The sequence below is a fragment of the Zingiber officinale genome, chromosome 3A, assembly GCF_018446385.1.
Source record: "Zingiber officinale cultivar Zhangliang chromosome 3A, Zo_v1.1, whole genome shotgun sequence".
Classification (NCBI taxonomy): domain Eukaryota; kingdom Viridiplantae; phylum Streptophyta; class Magnoliopsida; order Zingiberales; family Zingiberaceae; genus Zingiber; species Zingiber officinale.
The window spans coordinates 3,159,817-3,182,531 of record NC_055990.1 but is presented as its reverse complement, the minus strand read 5'-3'; the positions used below and the strand labels follow the sequence as shown (position 1 = coordinate 3,182,531).

Here is a 22,715-nt window from a genome sequence, read left to right as displayed (position 1 = left end):
AAAGAATTTTTTAAAAAATTAAAAGAATTTTTAAAATATTCTTAAAATGATTTTTAAAAGATTCTTAAAAGATTTTTAAAATAATTTTTAAAATATTCTTTAAAAGATTTTTTAAAAATAAATTTTAAAAATATTTTAAAAATATTTTTAAAATAATTTTTAAAATAATTTTTAAAATAATTTTAGAAAAATTAAAAGGATTTTTATAATTATTTTTAAAATAATTTTACAATAATTTTTAAAAGAATGTAATACGTTAACTAATTTTATTTTAACTTTAATTTAATTTAATTTTTTATTCATCTCATCCCGTCTAAGTTTTCAAACAAAGGAATCCTTTGATTTTGTGAGATGAGTTAAATTTAAATTTTAGGATTTGGTTTACCTTGTGTTAGATTCAAGTTTAGCTATGGGTTCAATAAACAGAAATTCTTTGGATAAACTTCTAAGCTTTGGCAATTTCCGTGAACAGAAGCTCGCAAAATCGATCAGGCGATCGATTGAATTTTCAATCGATTGAGACCCAACTTCAATCGATTGAGATTACTGATTTTGACCTGATTTCAACATTTTAAACCATTTTTAGTCTCTTTAACCACTCCTAACCCCTTGAAGTTCATTCATATACATTTAGGGGAGTTTTCATGATGAAAACAAGAGGAAATGGTTAAGAAAGACAAAGTTGAAGTTTAAGTTGAAGTTTGCATTCAAATTTTGAGATTTGAACCTCAAAACTTCAAATTTTTGGGTTTCCTAAAGGTTTATGAATTTCAAGTCATTGTTAGTGCAATGACAGAAGTTACGAGCATGTCTTTAGGGGGAGTCACTCGCTAAGGACATGAAAATTATTTTTTGAAACCATGGAAGGCGGTATATCCTTCTCTTGAAAAATGCTCAAGGATGAACATTGGGTACAATGAAGGGTATGAGACCTTCATTGTTGGAATAGTTAATCCTCAAGGGTGAGCATTGGAGATAATGAAAGGTATGGGACCTTCATTATGGTGTTGTGAACAACGAGTAAAGTTGTGAACAACAGTGAGTAACTCTTCAAGGGGAGAGTTCTTTTTTATGTGTGCCAATAAGGGGAGAATGTTGGGTTTAAGTTAAATCTTCATTTCCTAAAGAGAGAGTCTGCCCTCTAGGAAAGGAGAAGAATGAAGGAAACCCTCATTCATGCATTGACATGAGAAGAAGTTGAGGCTATGTGATTAGCCTAACTTAAAGGTATTGTCAAACATCAAAAGGGGGAGATTGTTGGTGCAATATCCCCTGGGTCAGGTTGACCAGGTTGACTAAGCTTAAGTAGACTCAAGCTTGAGTCTTGGGGGGCGCTTGGTATATATTTGGCAATGAGAATGATAATGGGTTTTGATTGAGGGGTTAATGACAATGGGAATGATTACTGGATTGATGGTGCTTGGTATAGATATTGGAATGGATATTATTCCCATTAATGTTGCTTGGTTTGGCTTAAATTATGGAATGAGAATCGGCCAAAATTCTCATTTTACCCTTATAAGTAAAATAAAAAATAATCACACAATTTTATTAAAAAAAATGCAATATGATGGCAACAACTTTGGCAATGGTCTTGCATAATTAAAACATCTATCACATATCAAAAATGATATAAGCAAAAAATATTCATCAAATCCAACGACATCATAAACATACTATTCCAAACAATTGAGTATAAAATCTTCAACTTCAGAGGGATCCAAACTGAACAATAACTCAACCTTCATATGATCTTCACAAATTTAGGCCATAATTAAATAGTTTGTATGTTTTTTTTCTTTTTTTCTTTTTTTCTGTTGATTCTTTACTTCACATAAAGTAAAGAATACAATCATTTCAAAAAACATTTATAGAGTAAATGAACATCATAGGAAATAAGAGATGTCATGACAAAGTGATCGAATGAAAATGATAAAACTACATCTACTGAAGAGAGAGGATCTCAAAAGCGACGATCGAGTTCCATAGTCCTAGAAAAAGGACCACTGTTGTCACTAATAGAAAATAAAGAGGTAATAGAAAATAAAGGATACTAATTCTGATTGACGAAAATTAGGTAAAAAAAAGACGCTGAAATGCGAAAATCAAAAGAGAAAGAAAGACAAGTTGAGGCAACTGACTCACCTTCGACAAATCAGACTGTGGCAAAGAGGCGAGTTGAGGCGCAACGGCGAGTGAGGAAGAAAGACGCAAAAATGTGAAAATCAAAAGAGAAGAAAACGTTCGACTCGAGGGGTTAGGCCGTAAAAAAAAACCCACGTGAATATGGAGGAATGAGTTTAACGATAACCTAGGGGTGGGTGGGTGGGTTATGAAAGTAGGGGTATCAAATCCATATGTTGATTCTGATTCCCATCTACAAGCATCAAGAATGGGAATGAAATAGATTTCATTCCCATTCCAGCATCTGAAACCTGCCTACCAAGCACCTCCTTGATGTTTGGGTTTCGATATTTGATAATACATGGAGATTGTAGATGCAATCGTCCGTTTGGGGAGATTGTTGATACAATTCTCCTCTGGTAAAGGTTGACCAGTTAGATGTGAAGAAGAGTCAAGTAGGTCAAAGGGTTGACTGGATACTTGACTGAGAAAGTCTTAACTGGAGGTTAGACAGATGTGAAAATCCTGGTGAGTGAAGCCAAGTGAAAGACCTAGTGAGTGAAGCTAGGCAGTTGGAAAATCCTGATGAGTGAAGCCAGGTGAAAACCCTGGTGAGTAAAGCCAGGTGAAAACCCTAGTAAGTGAAGCTAGGTGAAAGTCTTGGTGAGTGAAGCCAGGCAGGTGAAAGTCTCGGTGAGTGAAGTCGGGCAATGGAAAAATCTTGGTGAGTGAAGCCAGGTGAAAACCCTAGTGAGTGAAGATAGGTGAAAGTCCTGGTGAGTGAAGCCAGACAGATGGAAGTCCTAGTGAGTGAAGTTAGGCAGATGGAAAGACCTGGTGAGTGAAGCCAGACACGTGGAAATTTATGTGGGTCAAGATTGACCGGATACCTGGTGTTGGAAAGTCCAAGTAAGTCAAAGGATTGATCGGATGCTTAGCACAAGGAAATCCAGATGGGTCAAGGGTGACCAGACATCTGGTGTAAGTCCAAGTGGGTCATCGAGAATTAGACACTTAGCACGAGACGGTAAGTCCAAGTAGGTCAAAGTTGACCGGACACTTGACACGGAGGGAAAGTCCAAGTGGGTCAAAGGGATTGACCGGACACTTGGTGAAGGAGTCCTAGCAGGTCAAGGTTGGTCGGATGCTAGGCATGATGTTCCAACAGGTCACGGTTGACTGCATGTTGAATTTAGGAACCTTGGACTTGATTTAGACAAGTCAAAGGAGGGTCAATCGATCAACCGATCGATTGTACCGTAGTCCAATCAATTAGTTGATCGATTGGATGTGTGTCGCGAAGAAGGTGTGGCCCAATCTATCGGGCGATCGATTGGGAACAAATGTCGTGAGTACAGAACCTCTCCCAATCGATCAGCCGATCGATTGGGCATCTCCAATTGATCGGTCGATCGATTGGGGACTGGACTTCTCGCGCGAAGATGCGAGAAAGGCTGGATCGATTGGTCGATCGATTCAGTCATTTCCAGAGAGCATAGAGGCGCTCTGAATCGATCGACTGATCGATTCAAAGCCTCCCCAATCGATTGAGAGTCATTCAATCGATTGAGATCCGACTGTTGCACAGGTTTAAAGCCGTTGTCGAGCGTCTTCCTCCGCAGATCTTCGACTCCACTCTCAGCGATTCTTCCAAGCTTCTCCACACTTACACAGCCAGTTCTTAAAGACTCTTGGAGATAAGTGTAGTTATACTTCCAAGGTTCAAGAGGCAACAACAAGCAACAAGTAAGCAAGAAGAAAGATTTTTTCTTTGTATCTTTGTATTTTCTTCTTGCGTGTGTTGTATTTTTGTTGTGTGAGTTTGTACAAGGCTTCTCCACCTCCAGCTGCAACGGAAAAGGAGTATTTCATTAGTGGAGAGCGAGTCGTGTGTGGATCCTGTAATAAATGTAATAGAACTAATTACGCTAATACAGTAATCTATAATTGCACCAATAAATAAACGAGCATGCAATAAACTTTAATAACAGTAAGGGTTAAGAAATTGTGTATCTCCGGTCGAAGCGTCGGACATGCCGACTGTCTTTAGAGAATTGATTGCCGCCCACGGTGCAGAGGCTCTCTGGAAAAATCATCCCAAGATCCGACAACCGCTCGCGTCGCTCGTAGGTGCACTCCAAAACGAGCGCCGCACTCGGACTCAACCTCAGATCGCGAACCAAGCCTAAGAACTCAGAACAAGGGGAGAGAAGAAGAAGCTGAAGGCAGAAGAAATGCTTTGCTTCGGTGTGTTTTTCAGAAGGAACGGAGGAAGTGTATTTATACACTTCGAAACAGCGCACGCACCAAAGTGTACGTCGCTTTGCTCCTTCACGCGAACAAAACCGCGTCTCTTCGTTCACGGGGACAGAAACAGTACGTCGCGCTGTTTTGATTCCTCACGCGGCGCGGAAAAGGACCGAACCGGAATAGATAAATCAGGCAACAAAACCGAATGGAGTGAACCAAACCGGACTGGCAAAAATAGACCGGGTCGCCCGTAAGCGCGTGGCCCACGAGCTGGGGATTTGCACCCCCCCTGCGCGCGATAATCGCGTACGTGACGCCCGGTTTATGGATTTCCGGTTCGAACCCCCCAAATCCATTCGATTTGGGCTTGGCCCGCGCATGCGTGTAGGCCCCCCTTATCATTGCTAAGCAAGGATGGAAGAGTTCCATATATAAGGCCTTCTAAAGTTCTTAGCTTGGCAATGTGGGACTAAAAACTAAAGGGAAGGGAATAGTTTGAATTACAATTTAACAATCCCCCACTAATTCAAATTATTTTAGAAGAAAAGAAAGATATGTTCTGAGGCTTGGTTGCAATGAGCTTTCAGTGAAAATACCTTCCGGTTTGAATTTTCACCTAAGTACACCAACCTTATTCACATAGGTTTGAAGAGAACTGAGTCTTGATCTTAAACCTTTTATATATGTGAAGATCAATTGGTAACAACTCATCACTGGCGACGGTTGAATCCTTCTGGGTTGGTGCATTACGGCCATGCCACCGAATCTTGTTTCATAAGTGCTAAGGAGAGTTGCCTAGACCCCCCACACTGCGGCCTCACAGTTACACTTACATAGGTGAGTTCTCCAAGGATGTACTGCAAGCATCCTATCATTAAGACCTTGAACTCATTAAGAGCTCCTAAGCTCATCCTTACTAGCAGTCAAGCATCTATCCAGGGAAGACACTATGAGATTACATCTCAATCAATTTGATGCTTACGTTTCACCCTTATAGCTTGTTTGTACCACATTGAACCTACTTTTTGGGATCTCCAATCAGATAGGTTGGGTTGCCGCTATAGATGAAACCAGGACAGGCCTCAGTCCCATTCCCTTACTAGATCTCTTGATTTTCTCAGAATCAAGTCCTTTAGTGAGTGGGTCAGCAATATTGTCTTTTGAACTTACAAAGTCCAATGACACCACTCCAAGAGACACTAGCTCACGAATAGACTTTAATCTTATTCGTACATGTCTCTTCTATTTCTGGTTATACTTGGAGCTTCTAATCTGAGCTATTGTTGTTTGATTATCACAGTGTATTGAAATTGAAGGTATTGGCTTCATCATCAAGGGAATTTCAGAAAGAAGACCCTTAAGTCAATCAGCTTCAGTTACTGTGGTATCCAAAGCACACAATTCTACCTCAGATGTAGACCGGGTTATAATCGTCTGTTTAACAAACCTCCAAGCAACTGCACCACCTCCAAGTGTAAAGACATAACCAGTAACGCCTTTACACTCAGCAGTGTCAGCTATCCAACTGGCATCACTATATCCCTCCAGGACTGCAGGGAATCTCCCATATCACAAGCCCAAGGATATAGTGCCTTTCAGATATCTGAGTACTCTATCTAATGCATCCCAATGCGTTCTGTCCGGACAGCTGGTAAACCTGCTCAATTTCGATATAGCAAAAGAAATATCAGGTCTAGAACAATTTGCTAAATACATTAGACTATCTATTATTTGTGAGTATCTTAATTGAGACACTGTCACACCACTCTTATTCTTGTGGAGAGTTTTTGAAGGATCATAGGGTGTGACTACAGATTTAACTTGGCTATAGCCATATTTCTCTAATACTCTCTCAATATAGAGTGATTGAGAAATTGATATTCCATCAGTTGAACGAGTCAACTTCAGCCCTAAAATCATATCAGCACAACTCATATCCTTCATATCAAACTTACCACTTAAGAGGGCCTTAGTCTCATTAATAATAGAAATGTTAGAACCAAACAGTAGAATATCATCTACATACAAACATAAGATAATATGATTATCACCTTTCATTTTAGAATACACACATTTATCAGAGTCATTCATTTCAAAGCCAAATGATAACATAGCTCTATCAAATTTTTCGTGCCACTGCTTTGGGGCTTGCTTCAAACCATAAAGAGATTTGACTAACCTACAGACTTTGTTCTCATTTCCAGAAACTACATATCCCTCTGGTTGATCCATATATATCTCTTCTTCAAGATCTCTATTAAGGAATGCCGTTTTGACATCCATTTGATGGACCTCAAGATGATATATGGACGCCAATGCTATTAACACTCGGATTGTAGTAATTCTGGTAACAGGAGAATAAGTGTCAAAATAGTCAATCCCTTCTTTCTGTTTGAATCCCTTAGCAACTAGGCGGGCTTTGAATTTATCTACTGACCCATCAGGTTTTAGTTTTCTTTTAAACACCCATTTACATCCTATAGTGTTACACCCAAGAGGTAAATCTACCAACTCTCAAGTGGCATTAGAGATAATAGAGTCCATTTCACTTTTAATGGCCTCTTTCCAGTGCTTAGCTTCAGGAGAAGCCATAGCATCTCTATATGTCACAGGGTCACCTTCTATATTATAGGTGATAAAGTCCTGGCCTAAATCCGTAGACACACGTTGCCTCTTGCTCCTTCTCGGTTCTGTATACTCACTAGATTCATCTAGTCTAGAGTGACTTGAGGAAGGTGTACCCACTACGGATAATGGGACCTCTACGGAAGAAGGCTCATTTCTAGTAGAAATACTAGATTGAGGTGTTCTCGTCTTCATAGGAAATATATCCTCAAAAAATGTAGCATCGCAAAGTTCTACAATAGTATTTGCATCTATTCCAGGAATTTCTGATTTAATAATCAGGAACCTATATGCAATACTATTTTGAGCATAACCCAAGAAGATACCATCTATGGTCTTTGGACCAAGTTTTTTCCTTCTGTGTTCAGGTACTAGTACCTTTGTCAGGCACCCCCACACTTTAAGGTATTTCAAACTTGTCCTTCGGCCTTTCCAAAGCTCATATGGAGTTTTATCCCTTAACTTCATTGGGACTCTATTTAGCACATGGCATGCAGTGTATAGAGCTTCCCCCCACATAAAGTTGGATAACCCAGAACTGCCTAACATGGAATTAATCATATCTTCAAGGGTTCGATTTTTCTGTTCTGCTATACCGTTGGATTGAGGACTATATGGAGCAGTTACCTCATGGATTATACCTGTATCTTGACAAAATTTTTGAAACAGGTTCGAGGTAAATTCTCCACCCCTATCAGACCTTAACCTCTTAATAGTTTTATCGGTTTGATTCTCAGCTTCAGATTTAAAAATCATAAATTTATCTAAAGCTTCATCCTTGGTTTTTAGCAAATAAACATAACAATAACGAGAGTGGTCATCAATAAAGGTAATGAAATACCTTTTATGGTCTCTCGTTATTACACCGTTAAACTCACAACAGTTGAATCAATTCTAAAATATCAGAATTTCTATCAACTGATTTGAAGGGTTTACGGGGTTGTTTATATTGCACACAAATTTCACATTTTTTCTTATCATTTATAGCATGCTTAGGGATCATGTCAAGATTCATCATCCTTTTTACGATATTAAAATTGACATGTCCTAATCTATCATGCCACAGATCATAAGACTCAATGTTATATGAACAACCAATATCAGAAGATTTATTTAAAGTAGCATTTTCTACATTGAGTTTAAATAAACCTTCATTAAGGTAACCTTTTCCAATAAAGGTTCCTAAATGTAATATTACAACTTTATTACATTTAAAGTTCAACTCATAACCAGCACGGACTAACTTTGATCCGCTAATCAAATTCCGACGGACCGCTGGAACGTGATGCACCTCATGCAGTGACAGGACTTTTCCAGAGGTGAACCTCAGGTCAACTTGTCCTATCCCAAACACCCTGGCTGCAGAATGGTTCCCCATGGTCACGGAAGTGCCTTCAATTACCTGATAAGTAAGGAAGGCTGAGCGATCAGCACAACTGTGTACATTAGCACCTGTATCAACTAACCATTCATTGGGTTGATAGATCAAGTTTAGTTCAGGTTTGAAGGTAACAAACCTATCGCTGGTGTCGTCACTAGCAGTCACGACATTTACTTGTGCCTTGGACGTATTGCTTTGGTTTTTCTCCTTGTCCTTTCGCTTAGGGCAGAATTTGGCATAATGTCCAACCTATCCACATGCCCAGCAAGGCTTAGGTTTGGTTTCAGTTTTCTTTTGAACCTTTGGGTTGGGTTTCATCTTGTTTTTCATTTTCTGATTTTTGAATTTCTTCTTATCAGATGAGACTACTACATTCGCCTTTGGAATAAAATCCATAGGCATTCTTGTATCATCATTTTTATGTTGCTTCCGATGTTCTTCTTCGATATTTAAGGCAATCATCAAATCTTCGAGAGAGATTTTACCTCTCCGATGTTTAAGAGTCATGCCAAAATCTTCCCAACTCGGAGGCAATTTTTCAATGATTGACAAGACCTGAAATTTTTCAGGTAATGGCATATCTCCTTCAGCAAGACCATGAATTTAGACTTGGAATTCATGTGTCTGCTCTATCACAGATTTGCCTTCAACCATTTTGAAGTTTAGGAATTTTGCCACAGTGTACTTTTCTAAACCAAAATCTTCAGAATTGTATTTTTTATCCAAAGATTTCCACAGCTCTTTAGCTGAAGCGGTTGAACAGTACACATCAAATAGTGCGTCTGAGAGGGCAGATAGGATTCTCCCATGGCAGAGATAATCCCTTTGCTTAAACCTCTCTAAGGTAGCACTACGGGCAGGTTCCTCTTCATTGGGTGAAGGAGGGTCTGTTTCTATAACGGAGAATAACCCTAGCGTAGTAAGTCAAAATTTCATTGCCAACGTCAGAAGTTTTGCCCGAAAAATCTTTCGGGTCGGGCGCTAGCCTCATCAGACCCCGTTACCCTATCGTTCATCATATTTATTGATGCTACAATCAATTCTCTAAAATTGTAATAAATGTAATAGAACTAATTACGCTAATACAGTAATCTATAATTGCACCAATAAATGAACGAGCATGCAATAAACTTTAATAATAGTAAGGGTTAAGAAATTGTGTATCTCCGGTCGAAGCGTCGGACGTGCCGATTGTCTTTAGAGAATTGATTGCCGCCCACGGTGCAGAGGCTCTCTGGCAAAATCCTCCCAAGATCCGACAACCGCTCGCGTCGCTCGTAGGTGCACTCCAAAACGAGCGCCGCACTCGGACTCAACCTCAGATCGCGAACCAAGCCTAAGAACTCAGAACAAGGGGAGAGAAGAAGAAGCTAAAGGCAGAAGAAATGCTTTGCTTCGGTGTGTTTTTCAGAAGGAACGGAGGAAGTGTATTTATACACTTCGAAACAGCGCACGCACCAAAGTGTACGTCGCTTTGCTCCTTCACGCGAACAAAACCGCGTCTCTTCGTTCACATGGACAGAAACAGTGCGTCGCGCTGTTTTGATTCCTCACGCGGCGCGGAAAAGGACCGAACCGGAATAGATAAATCAGGCAACAAAACCGAATGGAGTGAACCAAACCGGACTGGCAAAAATAGACCGGGCCGCCCGTAAGCGCGAGGCCCACGAGCTGGGGATTTGCACCCCCCCTGCGCGCGATAATCGCGTACGTGACGCCCGGTTTATGGATTTCCGGTTCGAACCCCCCAAATTCATTCGATTTGGGCTTGGCCCGCGCATGCGTGTAGGCCCCCCTTATCATTGCTAAGCAAGGATGGAAGAGTTCCATATATAAGGCCTTCCAAAGTTCTTAGCTTGGCAATGTGGGACTAAAAACTAAAGGGAAGGGAATAGTTTGAATTACAATTCAACAGATTCTTGGATTAGTCACCTCTTCTTGAGATAGATACTAAGTAAATTCTTAGTGTTAGCGTTGTGAGTGTGTTTATTGTTGTTTATTCCGTTGCACATCATCGAAGAAGCACATCAACAAGCGCGACAAGCTATTCACCCCCCATCCTCTAGTACATTTCGACCCTGACATTAATTACTTTATTTAAATTTAAATTTGTTGAATTAATTAAAACTAAATTTTCATAGTTTTTTGAAATAATTAATTTTTCAAAATTAATAGTTTTATTTTCTAAATTATTAATTAAATTTTTTATTTCATTTGAAATTTTTAAATCTAATTCGTCATACAAAACATTATCCAATTTATTACAAGAAATAATATCTAATTTATCATGCATATTATGTAAATAACTACTTATAGAGATATTTTGGTAAATTAGACTTACCCCATGCACAACTCCTAATTTAGTAGGCTTCTCCATTGAGTTAGACTCGAGTTTGGATTCACTTTTGACTTGATCCTCTAGCTCCTTCGGCTGCTCGTGAAACTTGGTCAGATGAGTCTAGAACTCATAGGCATCTCGGTGTTCTCCAATTCTGCATATGATTTCATTAGGTAATAATTTTACAATTGAATTTATTACCTTTTTGTTGACTTCCGTGTTTTGGGTTGATCGCCTCAGTGTCATGCCGCCATCGAAATCGTTCATAAGGATGAAGCTTTCCATCTACATCATCCACAGATTGAATTCGTGTCTTTTGTACATCTCATATGAAGGTGGTTCGTTAACATTTCACCCGTGTAATTCTTTGTACACCATTTTTCAACACTAAAAGAAAATTCACAAAGATTTCAAGACTATAATAATAAAATAATAAAAAATATTATGACAAATTTTGTCAAATGAGGTATTTCATTAATTCTGACTAATGGTGAAAAATAAAAACAGAAAAAATGAGAATTTTTCAATGAAGAAAAAAAATTGGAGGAGAATAATTTCTAATAAAAAAATAATATATAATTTTTTTCTTTTCAAAAAGGAATCCCCTGCTTGATTGGTAGTTTCACTAATTCAGAGCGGCTTTGCTCTGATACCACTTGTTGGATCGTAGAGACGCTAAAGGGGGAGGGATGAATAGCGTTTGTCGAAAATCGAAGTTAAAACGAGTTACGCAGCGGAATAAAGAAAACAAAAACCAACGCTAACATAGATGGTTTTACTTGGTTCGGCACCTATGACGACTCCTGCTCCAAGTCCTGCGATCGTCGATCGCTTTCATTTGACAATCACTATCAGTTCGAATAATGTGTTACAAGTATTGAATATAAGAATTGAAATAATTATTACCGACAAACGGAAAGGAAATTAAAGTCTTTCGTTCTTCAAACTTCTGAGCAGCCTTTCGGTATTGTCGAAGCCTTTTCGGAGCAGTATGCAAGAATGAAAGTCGTAGAAAGTGTTGTTCTGAAGCTACTGTCCGAAAGCCCTTATATAGGTTCATTTCAAGTGCCTGGAACCACTCCAGGTGCCTGGACCATGTTGACGTGGCAACCTCTCGTAGAAACTTTATCCGCGAAGTTGTATCCACCTCCAGGCGCTCGGACCCTCTCTGAGCACCTGGACCATTGACGTGGGCTCAACCAGTCAACATGCTCCAACTCAGCTCCTAGATAATTTTTCTAGTCTGGGTGCTTGGACCAATTCTGGGCGCTAGGACCACCCGGATGCTTGCCCAAGCACCCGCCCGGGCGAGCTGGTCCGAGCGCTCGGACCCCTTCCAGGCGTCTAGACTCTCCTTTTTCGTATTTCTCCTTCCTATAAAAAGCGTTAGTCCCGACAAATAAAAATATGTTTATCCTGCAAAACAGAGTTAGCACAATATAATAAGATAGGAATAGTAATTAGATTTTGTCTCATCAAGACCAGGATTTAATCAAGGTCTCAACTTAGGTTTATCAAATAAACCTGAGTTAGACCGATGCCTAAAGTTCCCTCAACTGGAAACATGTTTTCACTGGATCTTGTATGATCGTAAATACACTAGATCGGGGTGAATATCGTTTATCAAAAATCGAGAGTGAATTAAATCGAAGTATGCAACGGAAGAATAAAATAGAGAAGCTAGAAGAAGAAAGACAATCACTCGCTAACACAAGTAGTTTTACTTGGTTCGGAGCCTTCGACGACTCCTACTCCAAGACCCGCACTCGTTAAGTGCTTTTGTTGGGCAATCCATTAATAGTTTGAATGATTATAAGGTTAAGTACAAGAACTAAAAATAATATTACCGACAACAGAGAAAATAGGAAGATCTTGATCGTCAGTTATCAGAGGAGTTTCACAACGTCGTAGGAGCTTTTTCGGAGTATTACGCAAGAGTGAAAGTCGTAGCAGTTGATATATTGAAGCTCCATGGTCGAAGGTCTTGATATAAGGCCTTTATTGAAGTGTTGTAGGAGCTTTTTCAAATTTGGTATATCCTAACAATTTAAGAAACTTTTCAAAAATAGAATATTTTAATAAATCTAAAAATTTTAGAAAAGATTAATTCTATAACTTAATTTAGAATATCTCATATCTAGATTTTTTTAAAAAAAAAATTTCATATTTAGTATTACCTAACAAATTAGGAAATTTTCTAAAAATAGAATATTTCTTAATTTTTTTTAAAAAAAATCTAGAAATGATAATTTCTAAATTAACAGAATATTTCTAATTTTAATTTTTCAAAATTAAATAAAAAATTTCCAAAAATAGAATTTCCTAACAATTTAGGAAACTTTCTAAAAATAGAAAAATCTTAATAATTTCAAAAAAAAATCCAAAATTAATTACAACAAAAATTACGAACAGTAAAATAATTTTACAATCATGTCAAAGCACGATCAGGCTCTGATACCACTGTTGGGATATGCCCGATGCGGGTGATTCTGAAATTTTTTTAAAAAAATCCAGATTTGAGATATTCTAAATTAACAGAATATTTCCGAATTTAATTTTCTGAAATTATATCACAAACTTTCCAAAAATGGAATTTTCTAACAATTTAGGAAACTTTCCAAAAATAGAAAAAATTTAATAATTCCAGAAAAATTCTAAAATTAATTACAACACAAATTACGAACCGTAAAATAATTTTACGATCATGTCAAAACACGATTAAGCTCTAATACCACTATTGAGATATGCTTGATGCATAAACATGTACAATGGAAAATAAAATAATAATAATTCCTAAATTATTACATCACACGCACCACACACATACAAGGATACAACATGCCAAACATGATCGTATAATTAAATTTTTATGGAAAGTAAATTTACGCTAGGTGTACCTTACGCATGACTTGTAACGAGAAGGGCATCAATTGTAGCAACATTGTTGAACCTCGCCTCTATTCATATCCACGCCGAGCTCCTCAAGGCAACTCCTTAGTACAAGTCTCTCCTTCGAAAGTTACTAGCCATGAAAGAAGAAAAGGGATCAAGAGGAAGAGGAAGAGGAAGAGAAGCACATAAGGGAGAGTTTTCTCCCTTGTGGTGGTCATGGGAACAAGGGGAAAGACTTCCCCTTGTTGGCGATGGCAAAGAGAGAGGGGAGAAGAGAAATTGGGTTAAGGTTTTCCAAAAACCTTATAAGACAATTAATGATCTCATGTATATAATTTTCTCTCGACCATATCAATATATAACCCTCATTAATGAGTTGGATTAGAAAACCCAAATCCAACTCATTATCTCTTAACAAAAAATTAGCCCATTAATCCCTTGATTTGGTTCACAACTAAACTAAGTTGGTTTATAACTAATTCATGATTAAACCAAATATGATCCAACTCTTCCATAAGAGATGTGGCACATCCGTGCTTCCATTGTGACAAATATTTTCATATTTGTCTTATGTATGGTCCAACCAAACATTTATCTCTTGATCTAAGAATTCTATTCTTTAACTTATTTTACGTCTTTTAGAAACTCGTTAGTGCGTGTGACCCAATAGGTTCCCGGTTTATCTTGGTCGTCCATAATTAACTACTTAATTATAAAACAATCATGAATGACACTTAGTAGTACATCATGATCCCCAATTAGCCGGGAAATCATAGTTGATCTTAGAATTAATTCTAAACCCTTCAGCAGCTACAGTGAGTTGTGCCTCGTTCTTTTCACTCATCTTATACCTACTTGATTTAGGACATGGTCTATGTGTTTTGTCCCCACTAGACTGACTACGTCACACCTAACCCAAGTAATACTTCCTCATTCTGCGGATTCAAATTACTCGTATATGTGTACAAGAGTCTCGTACTCTTAATATATGATGCTTTGGCCAAAGACTTTGAGTAATAATCCTAACGAGCGGTCATAGGGTATACGTCTCTTCGTAAGGAGAGGTGAATCCTCTGTGGGCTATCCAAACACCTTCGGGCACTTCAACTTATACTCAATCATCCTGGGTCAACACCTTAATGAGATGCTTACTTAAGATGTCAAAGTATAAGTCTCCATGACCAAGATGACTTGTATACATCAAGTCGAAGGAAACTTTCACTCGTGTTGCAATAAGAACTTCACAGACATATCTATATATATGTAGAAAACCATATGAAGTTTTACAACGAGTCACTCCAATGAACTAGTTACCATAACCAGCATCTACGTTTAACTCTCGACATCCCAATGTTTCCAGCCAGTGAAAAAATAACTGCTTGGCCGAACCAAGGAGTATAACTCGTGCTACTCTTATAGAATTGATGGTGTCCAAATACATTAATTCGACGACTATGAAAATTTCAATATATTCATAATTACACATGTAGAGATAATCACTAGTTGCGATCCAATCATAAATTCTCTCATACTATGAATTATGTTACAGACATTCAGTAAATGAGTTTAAGACAATCAAACATATAATATGCACTCAAATAATGAGTCTATACTTATCAAATAAATAATAAAAAAACATAAGACGATTGCCTTAGGATATCTTTCAAATTCTAACATGACCCACCAGGTCTTCCTGTCAGTTGTCAGATTCATAAATCTAACTAGATTTCGGCCAATTGTTAGGTCCCGCGGACCCAACTAGACTTCCGGCCAGATATTGGGCCCCCACAGACTTATCTGGACTTCCCACCAGCTATTGGGTCCCGCGGACCTATCTCGATTTCAGCCTGGTGTCAGGACCTTTAGACCAGTCAACTCCTGCACACTTGGTAAAAAGGTTAAACACACACCACATCTAACTTTGACCTATTTGTCATACATCAAAACTAAATTATTAGTGCAACCTGTACCAACAGATCTCTCCTCCAGTTGCTTACCTCCACTTACCAACTGCAGTCGCTTGATTTTGTTTTTGACCAACCAGGTCTTTCCACCAGTTGTCAGGTCCGGTGGACCCAACCGGACTTTCCACCAGATATTGAGTCCCCCGAACTTATCTGGACTTCGCACTATCAGGTTCCACGGGGCTAGCTAGATTTCAACCTAGTGTCAGGTTATTTAAATCCGTCAACTCCTACACACTTGGTAAAGCAATTACAGCACAAAACACTCTAACTTTAGACCACATGTCATTCATCAAAATCTGAGTTAGATCATTAGTGTAAATTACACCAACACTCTGGCCTTTCGGAGTTGAGCTTACCTGAACCCAACTCCGACCTTCTCCTCGAGTAGTTTTCCGCTCCGGCTTCTCGTCCCTCGGAAGCATCGCACGAATCCTTCTCACTCTATCGGTATACTTTTTCACGGCACCTCATCCCTCATATGCATTGAGCCCGTCGACTCGCTTCCCGTGTCATCCTTCTCGCTAGTTGCGTATTTCGCTCGACTTCTTATATTTCTAAGCTCCTGCACACTTAGACACAAGGATCAAAATATAATAAGACCTAACTTAATTTGATTGACTACATCAAAATCAACCTGAAGTACTTACCCATTACATGGAGTATCAATGGGCTATTTCCCATCTTTGAGGATTAATTTCCTCATCACATGAGTAGCAATATCTAGACAGCCAATAATATTAATAATGAAAAAACTTCAAAGTCCCACACAAACTACATGTGCTCAGATCCGCCCACTGTTTCATATCCTGGGAGAAATGCTTGTTTGTTCCTCCTAAGAAAGAAGGAACACTTGCAGAATTAGATGAAGAAACGAAAACAAAGGTGATATATGTAACTTCAATAAAAAATCTGCTCATGGAAAAACTCTAAGTAACTACTTATACCAATTAGGAGTACCAATGACACAGTTTACTAACTATAAAGCACAATATGTCATTTCATGCAAATGAAAAAACTCTAATCAACAAATTGTGAATTGTTAGAGTAAAAAAAATGAGATGAATTTGAAATTAAGTATTCTGAAAATGAGATGAATTTGCTAAGCAAATTGCTATCTGATTGCATCAGCAAAGATAAACATATATGAATGCACAATACTAATACTTGAAGAATAATGTCAGTTGTGGGGTTAGACAATTAGAAGTAGGAAACCTATAACGGCATCGAAATTCCTTGGATGCGAACCAAGTGCCAAGCTAATTGTTGACTCACCCTGCCAAACATACGGCTCAAGACCTCCGATATGTATTCTGGTTAGTCTCTTTGATTTGGATACTTGAGTAGCCGGTGCTTGAAGGACGACACACTTGCTACTGGTCTCAACCACAGGAGAGGAGATTCAATCTGAAAAGCAGCAAAGCGGCAGTTTTTCCCTTCGTCCAAACGAAAATGATGCCTCCTTGTAATCCCTACTGTGCGCCTTTTGCTGAACCATGTCCGCGCAGAGCGCTCAACTCGCAAGCATATGGGGACACAGACGAAGCCGCGGCGGAGAAAAATCTGCGTCGCCGGATCGTCGATCGGGTTTGGCGAGGTGGCAAACGGAGGAGAAGCGAGCGCTTAGCAAGGAAAACAGTAGCATTAATAAGTTTCTTTAAAATGAAGTGAATATAATATTGTGAAATTTAATAATAAAATAGAAAATTATAACTGGATTAATAAGAGTTAGGAAAATTGATAAAATAAAAAATTAGATAATTCAAACTATATTTGTAAAAATGATAAAACAGTTTTAAAATTCATAATAGCTGGCAAAAATATACAAAAAGTTCAGACGAATTTAAATAGGAATTTCGAATGCTAAAACATGTCAAAAAAATTAATTATCTTGCTAGTGAGGTGTTATGATACTTGTATATCAAATAAAATCTTTTAAAAATTATCATTTTAGAATAAAATTATATTTTGATCAAATATAATTCTATGGCAAAAACAAAACAAAAAAAATTAATGTGACTTATAATTCTAATTTCTAACACACTAGCATATATTTTAAAACTAGAATGCTATAAGATCTTTTTTTTATTTAAAAAAATAGTTTAAATAGGACCTTTTAATTAAAGGTGTAAATGAGCCGAACCGTTTGTGAACCACTCATGAGTGGCTCAACCAAAGCTTGACTTGAGCTCAAATTTGATCGAGCTCAAGCCGGCTCATTTAACATTCAAACTAAGCTTGAACAGACTCGTTTAACATTTGAGTAGAACTCAAGCTCATTTAACACTAATTCGAGGACTCGTCAAACTTTGTCAAGTCAGATTAATTTAATATTTTAATAATTAAAATTATTATTACTTTTAAAATGAAGAATAAATTAAGGAAGAATTTGTGAAAGTATGTCATTTTATGTATTTGAGGTATACAATTTGAATCTCCACTTGAACATGCTTTTAATTTATTTTTCCAAGTCAAACTTGAGCTTGACTTGAGCTCGAGCTCAAACTCAGAAGCTCGATCAAGCTCAAGTCAAGCCCATGTAATTTTCTCAAGCTCGAGCTGGCATCAGCTCGCTAAATTATAGCCCTACTTTTAACAAGACTTTGTGCCATTTTTATTTTAAAAAGTATATATAATTATTCAAAATGATATTTTTTTAATCAGGCTCAAATCGATTAATCTCGTAAGTTAAAATTGACTAATCTGATCCATAAAAATTTTCCATCGATTACTAAAATAAATAGAGAAATACTTATGAAGTTAATCCAAACAGCATTCTTTAAGTTTATCATCCCATTGAAAAAAAAAATTCTACAGTATATCACAATTGAGATTAAACTTTAAATGTCCAATTAACCGCTAGAATCTAACAATTAATAATATACAGTGCGGGGAGGTGCTTTGGGAAAGATTTCTAACAACATTCTAGCAACTCCAAGAAGAGGGAGAGGGTAAGGACTAAGGCCGTTATTCTCAATATTAGTTCCAAGTAACACGAAAGACAGAACTAAGGAATCAAACCACTAAGAAGGAGGAGAATAAAACACTCAAAAGAGTAATAAGAATGCCAAGATTCATACTAAATGTGCATAAATTACGCTCTAGATTTACCCAATAGACAAATTTAAAAAAAAGTTTACCTCCACCTCCAGAATTAATAGAATGAAATTCAAACACCTGAATTATTAAAATAAATAAATAAATAAATAGATGGAGGGATCAGCAATCCTTAATCCATCTATTCTCTCTCATCCGTCGTCCTTTTTTATCAGAAAACAAAAAAATATATAAAAAGATGGTCTATCAATCAAGTCTAGAACATCATCTGTGATTTCTCATCAACAGAATGGTAATTTCAGTTTGTCGAGATTAAAGACGTAGTCAATTATCATCTACATGTTTACTAGGAGACATGCGAGGAATTAAAATGATGTTGCACTCACAAAAGAAAGCAATTCGGAGTATTGCTTTAAAAAAAATACCAAGTAGCAGATGATTTATACCTTTTTATTGTACTAGAAACTCAGTTTGCTATCATTTATTAATTGATAGGAGGGATATTTGCTCGTCTATGGAGCATTCGGCATGGCATGAGGTGCGGCAGCTGGCAGGGATCAGAATGAGTCCAAGGCATCTCTGTTCCATTGGAGATGGATCTCCAGATCGCCGGGTGTGACGATACTCCACTGCATCCTGAAGGATGATATTGCCTTGTTTGTCAATGCAATGGAATGTCCCTAGAAAGAATCGTCCATCACTCGCTCCTATAAGAATCCGACGGAAGAGGAGCTTTCTTAACTGTGCCACTGCTGGTGATTCGTCGCTGCCAGATCTCTCTGATGCTCTGGTAGAGACATCTTGCAAGAATGAAGGGTTGGAGAATGATTCTGCTTCTTCCATTTCTTGAGTTAAATGTTCTGATGATGGCAGATAACAGAAATTAAAGAAAGCCTACAATGTTCCTGTTGTGTAGGAAAGGCCAACCTTTCAGTATCAGGTGGACAACCGACAAACAAGATAAACATGGTAGGTATCATGTGCGTAGCCTTGAAAGAGTATCTTCAATAAATTAAATGAATAGCATGGTATTGCTTTATGTAGAAGTCTAATATCAAATCGAGCCACAAATAACCCTGATGAAAGACACCACCAGAGAAACCAGTTAGAAAGAAAAAACAATCATTTTGCAAACGTTATAAATGTTTGTTTTAGTGAGGCATGCTAGAATGATAATAGTTGGCAAGTCAAATAAAAAGAATCTATAAGCTCCAAAATTTTCTACAAAAAAAAAAAATATGGAACCGCCACATCAGCAGCCCCCCTAGAGCCGGTCCCACAGATATGAAGGGAGGTAAATGCAGATACACAACTGAAAGCGCATAGCCGGGACGTTAACCCCCAGGCAATGACACCCCGAGGATCGAACCCTGGACCTTTCGGCCACGAAACCATGCGCCCCCAGCTGTGCTACGCCCTGGGGACAAAATTTTCTACAAGATCTTATAAGATGAGCTAAATTTGCTATACTAGTCTTCATGGAGCCAATGAGATTGGGCCAAGCATGAGCTAAACTATTAAATCAGATTTGAAAATTTGAAGTCAATGAAATTGCAATATATATTTTTTTTTCAAACAGTAGGATTATGTCAAACGGAGTGATGAGGATGTTCAGAATCTAGCAACCTAAAGCAGCAAGAGCATCAAAGCAAGATAATTAAGCAGTTCTCCATTTGCAGAGGTGTCAATCAGCTGGATGAAATGTTGATGAGGGAACTAGGATGTTGACGTTGGAGAGCTGCAGGCATATCTTTAGTGCAGAGAGGGCTATGAAAGGTAAGCCATCCAAGAATTTGACTGTCATTGGAGTCATGGCAGTCCCTAGATAAACTGAACCAATATGCCAAAAGAGCATCCCTTTAGATGATATTATAGGCTGACTGGACAATGCATGAAGCATATACCAAGAGATAACCATGAACAATCCTTAGCATTAGAGGGTTGGTCGGTCCAGAAGGTTATGGGGAAAGAAGAGAAGCATAAAAGTGAATCTTTGTAAGTATTAAGCGGCAATTTAGCATACCAAAGAGAAGAAATCCACTAGCCCACCAATGATGCCATGATTGAATTCAAATCTATCAACAAAGGTGAAGCTGGTGAAATGAGCAAAGGTCCAGCCAAACTATAGGCAATGATGACCTATGATAATTGGCCATGAAAAAAGAAATGATCACCACCACTATGATGCGGAGAATTAGACTGACTGGATAGACACAACTAGTAGACATGTAATTCAAAACAACTTGAACATGTCATGGTTCATAGTTAAAGATTCAAAAGAGGAAATAGCAAGACAAATCCATGGAAGGAGATGCCAGTCTCTTAGTTGACCAAATGTACTTGCAGGATTGACGAGATTAGCCCTTGGAGGCAACAATATCAACAAATTCATGGGCAGTATCCATTTCAAGATGGCATTTGCAAGAGTTAGTTGTCAAATCAGAAAGTTGTAGTGTGTCAATGTGGAAGAGAGTCACGAACTCTATTGATTTTGTGGTCAAATCCCTACAAAGCAATAACAAATGCCAAGAACTGAAAAAAAAAATTAATACTAAATTGTTGGCCAAAATTGTTTGGCAAGATTACCATGTTGACTGATTAGAAGCACTATCTATATATATAGATAGAGAGACCATAGGCCTTGTACAGAAACTGGGCTAAAAGCCCCTCAAATTAAGACAGAGATACAAGTAAACTAACTCATCATGCCCTAACATATCTATGGATTATGTATAACAAGTATGGCATTTATTTCATGCAAGTAACCCACTGATCATGCCCTAACTAATCTAAAGGACCATGTATAACAACTATGTAATACTTTCGCAAAGATATCACAAATGGTATGTCAAACAAATAATAAGAATAATCTCAATAGATGAATGACCAATATAAGCATATTCTTAAGCATGCATCCATCAATACAAGAGAGGTACTACAAACATGTAGCCATATAAGCAACAGGCATAATATATTAAGTAATCATGCCATGAACACACAAAGAATAAGTATACAAGAAGTTGATCAACTAAAGGAATCAAAAAGATATAAAGGGACAAATATAAAGGGCCTTTGTCGAGTTAGAATTTCAATCAAAACCTTTACAACTCGCCAAAATCTAGGTTAAAAGCTAACTTGTGGTATTTAGGATTTTTGACGCCAAAGATGATGATCACATGGCTCGTCACTTGTTCACAAACTTCCGCTCTTTAAGTTTCAATTCAGAACTACCCTATTCATTGTTTTAATCCCCACATACAGGAGAAAAACACAGCCTCACCTTAGATGTTCGATTCATACGCACAGAACAACTCGGTGAATAAAGATTCACAAGCACAACTCGATTTTAGAGAAAATTTGGCGACAGAATTTGTCGGCACATAACACCATCTTCTTTCCTGTCAAATGGTCATCGACAATGTCCCCCCTCTTTGGTTGAAACTCCACCCAACGGTGGTGCCCTAGACAAAGTGACGATTCCACCTTGAATAAAGGGGTTTTGACAACGCCAAAACCTCAACTTAGATTCGTAGTTCACAGGCAATTGACTCCCTACAAATGATGCCCTAAATTGAAGAAGACGAGAGATTGAGGGAGCATTTACAATGGAAACGAACGGGAATAATACCAACTCCAGGTTCCCCACCAACCAGCCAAGTCGTTAGCGATCCAAGGGGGAAAAGGGAATAAAAAGCTCGCTGCAGAATAAGGCGGAGGATTCGGTGCACCTGATGCTCAAACTCGCGGCGTTCGACTCGAAAGGTCTGATCGCCCACCAATCGCCGCCTTCTGGTCACAAGGAAGGACGAGCAGCCGCGGAGTGCAAGACTGACAAAAGGCCAAGGCTCTACGGCGTCGATGGCTGTGCACGAGACTTGTCCGGCGACACGGTTCGCAGATCGGCAAAAGGCAGCGGATCTTCCCCTCGCATAGATCGGAGGAGAGGACAGGAAACACCAAACGTTGCTCGTCGGACGCCGCACAAGTGAAAAAAAAAAAAGTCGGAGAAGACGCAGAGGGAGGGAGAAGCTGTGGACCCCTTTTATGGATCCCGATAAGACTCCGTTTAGTTGGGGAGAAGAGG

The 22,715-nt window shown here is 38.2% G+C and overlaps 1 protein-coding gene and 1 long non-coding RNA gene across 12 annotated transcripts; both read right to left on the bottom strand.

Moving 5' to 3' along the window:
• Positions 1–15,318: 15,318 nt before the first annotated feature.
• On the bottom strand, positions 15,319–17,250 carry LOC122053513. 2 transcript variants are annotated; one of them, XR_006132213.1, is made up of 3 exons: positions 16,850–17,250; positions 16,225–16,409; positions 15,319–16,146 (listed from the first exon to the last, which is right to left on the bottom strand). It is a non-coding gene; the product is annotated as an uncharacterized LOC122053513 (long non-coding RNA). The 2 variants fall into 2 exon arrangements; XR_006132212.1 differs by having other exon boundaries at positions 15,319–16,139.
• A 1,625-nt stretch (positions 17,251–18,875) lies between these two features.
• Positions 18,876–22,672, bottom strand: LOC122051048. Of its 10 annotated transcripts, none has more exons than XM_042611970.1 (3): positions 21,912–22,672; positions 19,559–19,707; positions 18,876–19,491 (listed from the first exon to the last, which is right to left on the bottom strand). In XM_042611970.1, the coding sequence occupies exon 3, from the start codon at positions 19,472–19,474 to the stop codon at positions 19,109–19,111; it is 366 nt and encodes a 121-aa protein (XP_042467904.1). In that variant the 5' UTR covers positions 19,475–19,491; positions 19,559–19,707; positions 21,912–22,672; the 3' UTR covers positions 18,876–19,108. The 10 variants fall into 10 exon arrangements, with proteins under 10 accessions (XP_042467904.1, XP_042467902.1, XP_042467901.1 ...); XM_042611968.1 differs by having other exon boundaries at positions 18,876–19,707; positions 21,912–22,183; positions 22,260–22,672; XM_042611967.1 differs by having other exon boundaries at positions 18,876–19,707; positions 22,236–22,672.
• Between the last annotated feature and the right edge of the window lie 43 nt (positions 22,673–22,715).

Excerpts from the sequence above, each read along its gene's own strand:
- LOC122051048 (XM_042611970.1), bottom strand. The coding sequence starts at position 19,474 with ATGGAAGAAGCAGAATCATTCTCCAACCCTTCATTCTTGCAAGATGTC.